Consider the following 7115-nt stretch of genomic DNA (forward strand, 5'->3'; position numbering starts at 1 on the left):
GGACACATCTGTCCCCTCTTTGGGGTCCCCAATTTGGGGTGTCCCCCCCCCAGGACACTTCTGTCCCCTCTTTGGGGTCCCCAATTTGGGGTGTCCCCCCCCACAGGACACCTCTGTCCCCAATTTGGGGTGCGTCCCCCCCCAGACACCTCTGTCCCCTCTTTGGGGTCCCCAATTTGGGGTGTCCCCCCCCCAGGCCACCTATGTCCCCAATTTGGGGTGTCCTCCCCTCCAGGACACATCTGTCCCCTCTTTGGGGTCCCCAGTTTGGGGTGTCCCCCCCCCAGGACACTTCTGTCCCCTCTTTGGGGTCCCCAATTTGGGGTGTCCCCCCCCGGGTCCGTACCTGGCAGTGTCCCCAACTGGACCCCCGGCAAGAGGGCGGTGGCCTCCGGGAGGGACGCTGGGGGGACACCAAAGGGGGGGGGGACACATCAGGGGACACCGCGGTGTCGGGGGGGGGGACACACGGGGACGGGACCCCCCCCCCCAAATTTTGGGACCCCAAATAGGGGACACAGATGTCCGGGGGGGGACACACACATACCCCCCCCCCCCCAAATTGGGGACCCCAAATAGGGTATATACACCCCCACACCCCCCCCAGGAGCTGTGTGGGCATCCCAGTTCCTCCCAGTATGGCCCAGTCCCTCCCAGTGCTCACCCAGTCCCTACCAGTCCCTCCCAGTATGGCCCAGTCCCTCCCAGTGCTCACCCAGTCCCTCCCAGTCCCTCCCAGTATGGCCCAGTCCCTCCCAGCATGGCCCAGTCCCTCCCAGCATGGCCCAGTCCCTCCCAGTGCTCACCCAGTCCCTACCAGTCCCTCCCAGTATGGCCCAGTCCCTCCCAGCATGGCCCAGTCCCTCCCAGTGCTCACCCAGTCCCTACCAGTCCCTCCCAGTATGGCCCAGTCCCTCCCAGTATGGCCCAGCCCTTCCCAGCATGGCCCAGCCCTTCCCAGCATGGCCCAGTCCCTCCCAGTGCTCACCCAGTCCTTCCCAGTATGACCTAGTCCCTCCCAGCACTCTCCCAGTCCTTCCCAGTATGGCCCAGTCCCTCCCAGTGCTCACCCACTCCCTACCAGTCCCTCCCAGTCTTTCCCAGTATGGCCCAGTCCCTCCCAGTGCTCACCCACTCCCTACCAGTCCCTCCCAGTATGGCCCAGTCCCTCCCAGCATGGCCCAGTCCTTCCCAGCATGGCCCAGTCCTTCCCAGTATGGCCCAGTCCTTCCCAGTATGGCCCAGTCCCCACCAGTCCTTCCCAGCGCTCACCCAGTCCCTCCCAGTATGGCCCAGTCCCTCCCAGCACACTTCCTGTCCTTTCCTTATAGCCCAGTCCCTCCCAGTGCTCTCCCAGTCACGCCCAGCCCCTCCCAGTACTCTTCCAGTCCCTCCCAGTGTCCTTTCAGTAACCTCCCGTTCCCTCCCAGTCCACCCAGTGCTCTCCCAGTCTCTCCCAGTACAGCCCAGAGCCCTCCCAGTACTTCCCAGTCCCCCTCGAGCCCTTTGTGGCATTCCCAGTCCATCCCAGTGCCCTCCCAGTGCCTCCCTCAACCCTCCCAGTGCCTCCCAGTGCCCTTCTAGTGCCCTCCCAGTACAGCCCAGAGCCCTCCCAGTACCTCCCAGTCTCCCTTGAGCCCTTTGTGGCATTCCCAGTGCCCTCCCAGTGCCTCCCAGTGCCCTTCTAGTGCCCTCCCAGTCCAGCCCAGAGCCCTCCCAGTACCTCCCAGTCCCCCTTGAGCCCTTTGTGGCATTCCCAGTCCATCCCAGTGCCTCCCTCAACCCTCCCAGTGCCTCCCAGTCCCCCTTGAGCCCCTTGTGGCATTCCCAGTCCATCCCAGTGCCTCCCAATGCCCCCCTCAACCCCTCCCAGTCCCTCCCAGTGCTCTCCCAGTCCATCCCAGTGCCCCTTGAGCCCCTTGCGGCAATCCCAGTCCATCCCAGCATCCTCCCAGTGCCTCCCAGTGCCCCCCTCAACCCTCCCAGTGCCCCCCAGTGCCCCCCCCCAAGCCCTCCCAGTCCCTCCCAGTGCTCTCCCAGTCCATCCCAGTGCCCCTTGAGCCCCTTGCGGCAATCCCAGTCCATCCCAGCATCCTCCCAGTGCCTCCCAGTGCCCCCCTCAACCCTCCCAGTGCCCCCCAGTGCCCCCCCCCAAGCCCTCCCAGTCCCTCCCAGTGCTCTCCCAGTCCATCCCAGTGCCCCTTGAGCCCCTTGCGGCAATCCCAGTCCATCCCAGCATCCTCCCAGTGCCTCCCAGTGCCCCCCTCAACCCTCCCAGTGCCCCCCAGTGCCCCCCCCCAAGCCCTCCCAGTCCCTCCCAGTGCTCTCCCAGTCCATCCCAGTGCCCCTTGAGCCCCTTGCGGCAATCCCAGTCCATCCCAGCATCCTCCCAGTGCCTCCCAGTGCCCCCCTCAACCCTCCCAGTGCCCCCCAGTGCCCCCCCCCAAGCCCTCCCAGTCCCTCCCAGTGCTCTCCCAGTCCATCCCAGTGCCCCTTGAGCCCCTTGCGGCAATCCCAGTCCATCCCAGCATCCTCCCAGTGCCTCCCAGTGCCCCCCTCAACCCTCCCAGTGCCCCCCAGTGCCCCCCCCAAGCCCTCCCAGTGCCTCCCAGTGCCTCACCCAGTACGACCAGTTCAGCCACGGCCTCGTTGTTGCCTTCCAGGTCCTGAGTGGAGGTGACGGTGCAGATGTAGACGCCGCTGTCACCCCACGCCGCCGGGCCCAGGCTCAGCTCCGCCCCTGCCAACGCCGGACCCCCGCGTCCCGCGGGTGACAAAGGTGACCCCCGACCCCGGTGACATCACCACCACCCCCCCAAAACTGGGGACATCCCTGGGGTGTCCCCCCAGTATGGCCCTGACCCCCGGTGACACCCTGGTGACACCCGGTGACACCCCCGGGGTCCCCTCCGACCCCCAGTGACACCCTTGGGGGACCCCCAGACCCTGGTGACACCCCAGTGACACCCAGTAACACCTCTGGGGTCACCCCAGACCCTGGTGACACCCCGGTGACACCTCTGGGGTCCCCCCAGACCCTGGTGACACCCGGTGACACCCCCGGGGTCCCCTCCGACCCCCCGGTGACACCCCTGGGGGACCCCCAGACCCTGGTGACACCCCGGTGACACCCAGTGACACTCCTGGGGTCCCCTCCGACCCCCAGTGACACCCTTGGGGGACCCCCAGACCCTGGTGACACCCCAGTGACACCTCTGGGGTCCCCCCAGACCCTGGTGACATCACTGGTGACACCCCCGGGGTCCCCTCCAACCCCTGGTGACACTCCTGGGGTCCCCCCGAACCCTGGTGACATGACTGGTGACACCCCTGGGGTCCCCTCCGACCCCCAGTGACACCCTTGGGGGACCCCCAGACCCTGGTGACACCCCAGTGACACCCTAGTGACCCCCAGTGACACCTCTGGGGTCCCCCCAGACCCCGGTGACATCACTGGTGACACCCCTGGGGTCCCCTCCGACCCCCAGTGACACCCTTGGGGTCCCCCCTGACCCTGGTGACACCCTGTGACATCCCTGGGGTCCCGCCACCACCCCTGTGACACCCCAGTGGCACCTGAGGACACCCCTGGGGTCCCCTCAGACCCTGGTGACATCCCTGGAGGACCCCCTGTGTCCCCTCTCGTGTCCCGGGGGTCCCCCCTGACCCCCGTGACACCCCGGTGACACCCAGTGACACCCCCGGGGTCCCCCTCAACACCTCAGTGACACCCGGTGACACTCCTGCGGTCCCCTAGGCCCCCGGTGACACCCTGTGACGTTGTCCCCAACCCTGGTGGCACCTCGGTGACACCCTCCCCAGCCCCGGTGACACCCCTGGAGTCCGCCCCCGGACCCCCGTGACATTGTCCCCAACCCCTGTGACACCTCGGTGACACCCCCAGAGTTCCACTCAGACCCTGGTGACACCCTGGGGACGTTGTCCCCCAACCCCGGGGACACCCCTGGGGTCCCCCCAGACCCCCCGTGACACCCTTGTGACGTCACCCCCGACACTGGTGACACCCTGTGACCCTCCCGATGTCCCCAACGTCCCCCTCCGCCCCCGATGTCCCCCAACGTCCCCCACCTCCCAAGATGGTGACGCCGCGTCCTCGGTAGAAGTCCCCGAGGGTGACAACGCCACCCTGCTTGGTGGCCACGATGCGGACGGTGCGGGCAGCATCCGGGCAGGGCGAGGTGACATCGGGGACGTCCCCAGGGGAGGTGACAATCCCGTTGTCCCCTTGCGGGGTGGGACAGAAGGACTTGTACTTCCAGGTGACAATGGGGGGGTCGAGGGCCACCGTCTGGTAGTGACACCGGAGCAGGACAGGTTGGAAGAGGAGGGCCACCGTCCGGGGGTCCGTCACTGTCACCTGTAAGGGGGTGACAGGGGCTGGGGAGGGGGACATCGACAACCAGTTAGGTGGGTGGCACCTCCCTGTCACCTCCCCCCTGGTCCCTGTCACCCCTCTACGACCTGTGTCACCTCTCCCTGGGTCTTGTCACCCACTGTCACCACCTTGCCACCTCCCTGTCACCCCCTCTGTCACCACTCTGGGACCCGTCACCCCCTGTCACACCCCTGCCACCTCCCCCTGGGACCTGTCACCCCCTGTCACCTCCCCGTCACCCCTCTGGGACTTGTCACCTCCCTGCCACCTCCCTGTCACCCTCTGGGACCTGTCACCCCCCTGTCACCTCCCTCTGGGACCTGTCACCCCTCTGGGACTTGTCACCTCTCCGTCACCACTCTGGAACCTGTCACCCCGTCACCCCTCTGGGAACTCCCACCCCCATGTCACCTCCCCCTGGGTCTTGTCACCCACTGTCACCCCCTTGCCACCTCCCTGTCACCCTCTGGGACCTGTCACCCCCCTGTCACCTCCCTCTGGCTCCTGTCACCCCTCTGGGACTTGTCACCTCCCTGTCACCCCCCTGGGACCTGTCACCCCCCTGTCACACTCCCTGTCACCCCCCCATCACCTCCCCCAGGTCTTGTCACCCACTGTCACCCCCTGTCACCCCCCGTCACCCCTCTGGGACCTGTCACCCCCTGTCACCCCCCCATCACCCCCCTGTCACCCCTCTGGGACCTGTCACCCCCTGTCACCCCCCTGTCACCCCCCCATCACCCCCCTGTCACCCCTCTGGGACCTGTCACCCCCCTGTCACCCCCCTGTCACCCCCCCCGGCTCCTGTCACCTCCCCTGGTCCTTGTCACCCACTGCCACCCCCTGTCACCTCCTGTCCCCCCCCTCTGGCACATGTCACCCCCCTATTGCCCCCTCAGCCCCTTAACTCCCCCCTCAATCACCCCCCCTTAATTAGCTCCAATCCCTTTAATTACCCCCTTAATTACCCCCCAAGACCCTTAACTACCCCCTTAATTACTCCTCACTCCCTTTCATAATCCCCCTAATTGCCCCCCCCAGGCCCTTAATTGCCCCCCTAATTACCTCCAGGTGCCTAATTATTAGCCCTCCAGAGGCCCCCCCCCCCCCCCCCCCGGCCCCTAATTATTCCCCCAATTACCCCCAGGGCATTAATTACCCCCCAGGACCCCCTCTGCTCCCCCAATTACCCCCCTGATGCCCCCCCCAACCCCTATATACCCCCTCAATTCCACCCCAAGACCCTTAATGACTCCCCTTAATTGCCCCCAGCCTCTAATTACCCCTTCATTAGCCCCCCAAACCCCTTAATTACCCCCTCATTTAACCCCCAGGCCCCTAATTACCCCCCCCCCGGAACCCCTCTGCCCCCCTCAATTAACCCCCAGAGCCCCCCCCAGCCCCTAATTACCCCCCCCAGTTCCCACCCCAGCACCTTAAATACCCCCCAGCCCCTTAATTAGCTCCTTAATTAACCCCCCAGCCCCTTAATGACACCCCGGGCCCACCCAGCAGCGCCAGCAGCGCGGCCATGACGGCGGCCATGATGGCGGCGGCAGCTGTGGGCGGGGCCGAGCACACCTGGGCCCGCCCACTGCCTCTCCTGACCACGCCCCCTTCCCGCGCCGCACCTGGGCGGGCTCATAAAAGGAGAGGGGGGAAGGGGGGGGACACACGCGCCCCCCTCCCGCCGCCGTGGTTCCGCCCAGGTAGCGGCGAGGCCACGCCCACTCCGGGCAGGTGCGGGCGCGACCATTGCGGCGGCGCGGGGGTGGGCGAGTGAGGAAAATGGGGGGAAAAAGGGGTATAAAGAGGTTTAAACCCCACTCCCTCCGCACTGGGAGGGGCTTTGAGCCCCCCCGTAGCCCTATTAACCTTGCGGGGAGGGGAGGGTGAAGGGGTTTTGGAGGAGGGAGGGTCCATCGCGTTCCCCCTCCCCTCCGCGTAGTGGTTCGCTCCGCGCCGCACCTGAGGGCGAAGCCAGAAGGCGGCGGGGGCGTGGCCTCCGCGGAGGGGGCGTGGCTTAGAGACCTCCGGGGGCGGGGCATACACCCGTGCCTCCAGGTCCTAGCTGCCCCCGAGTGCCCCCCAAAGTTTTGGGGGGGGGGGGGGAAACAGGAGTTTGGGGGGACACAGGGGTTTTTGGGGGGACACAGGAGTTTGGGGGGGACCCAGGTATTTTTGGGGGTACCCAGGGCTTTTTGGGGGGGGCTCAGGGGTTTTGGGGGGACCCGACCATTGGGGGGGGGACCCAGGGTTTTTTGGGGGTACCCAGCTATTTTTGGGGTGGACCCAGGTTTTTTTGGGGGGACCCAGGGTTTTAGGGGAACCCAGGGGTTTGGGGGGGACCCAGCGATTTGGGGGGGGACCCAGGGTTTTGGGGGTACCCAGGGGTTTGGGGGGGACCCAGCGATTTGGGGGGGGGACCCAGGGTTTTGGGGGTACCCAGGGGTTTGGGGGTACCCAGGGGTTTGGGGGGGACCCAGGGGTTTTTGGGGGGACCCAGGGTTTTTTTTTGGGGGGGGCTCAGGAGTTTTTGGGGGGACCCGAGCGTTTGGGGGGGACCCAGTGTTTTGGGGGAACCCCAGGTTTTGGGGGTACCCAGGGGTTTGGCGGGGGAAACCCAGGTATTTTTGGGGGTACCCAGGGGGTTTGGGGGGACCCCAGCGTTTTTGGGGGGGGGACCCAGAGGTTTGGGGGGGACCCAGGTATTTTTGGG

The 7115-nt window shown here is 66.4% G+C and overlaps 1 protein-coding gene across 1 annotated transcript; it reads right to left on the reverse strand.

The window, feature by feature from the left end:
• Window positions 1-346: 346 nt before the first annotated feature.
• LOC309684880 (lipolysis-stimulated lipoprotein receptor-like) lies at window positions 347-6152 on the reverse strand (the record flags this gene model as incomplete). The annotated part of the gene is made up of 5 exons (XM_082500725.1): window positions 347-403; window positions 2621-2740; window positions 4090-4398; window positions 5905-6027; window positions 6128-6152. Coding segments are annotated over 5 exons (634 nt in total), but the record flags the coding sequence as incomplete, so codon positions are not given.
• Between the last annotated feature and the right edge of the window lie 963 nt (window positions 6153-7115).

This window comes from Vanellus vanellus, assembly GCF_965231255.1.
Source record: "Vanellus vanellus genome assembly, contig: HAP1_SCAFFOLD_2400, whole genome shotgun sequence".
NCBI classification, from domain to species: domain Eukaryota; kingdom Metazoa; phylum Chordata; class Aves; order Charadriiformes; family Charadriidae; genus Vanellus; species Vanellus vanellus.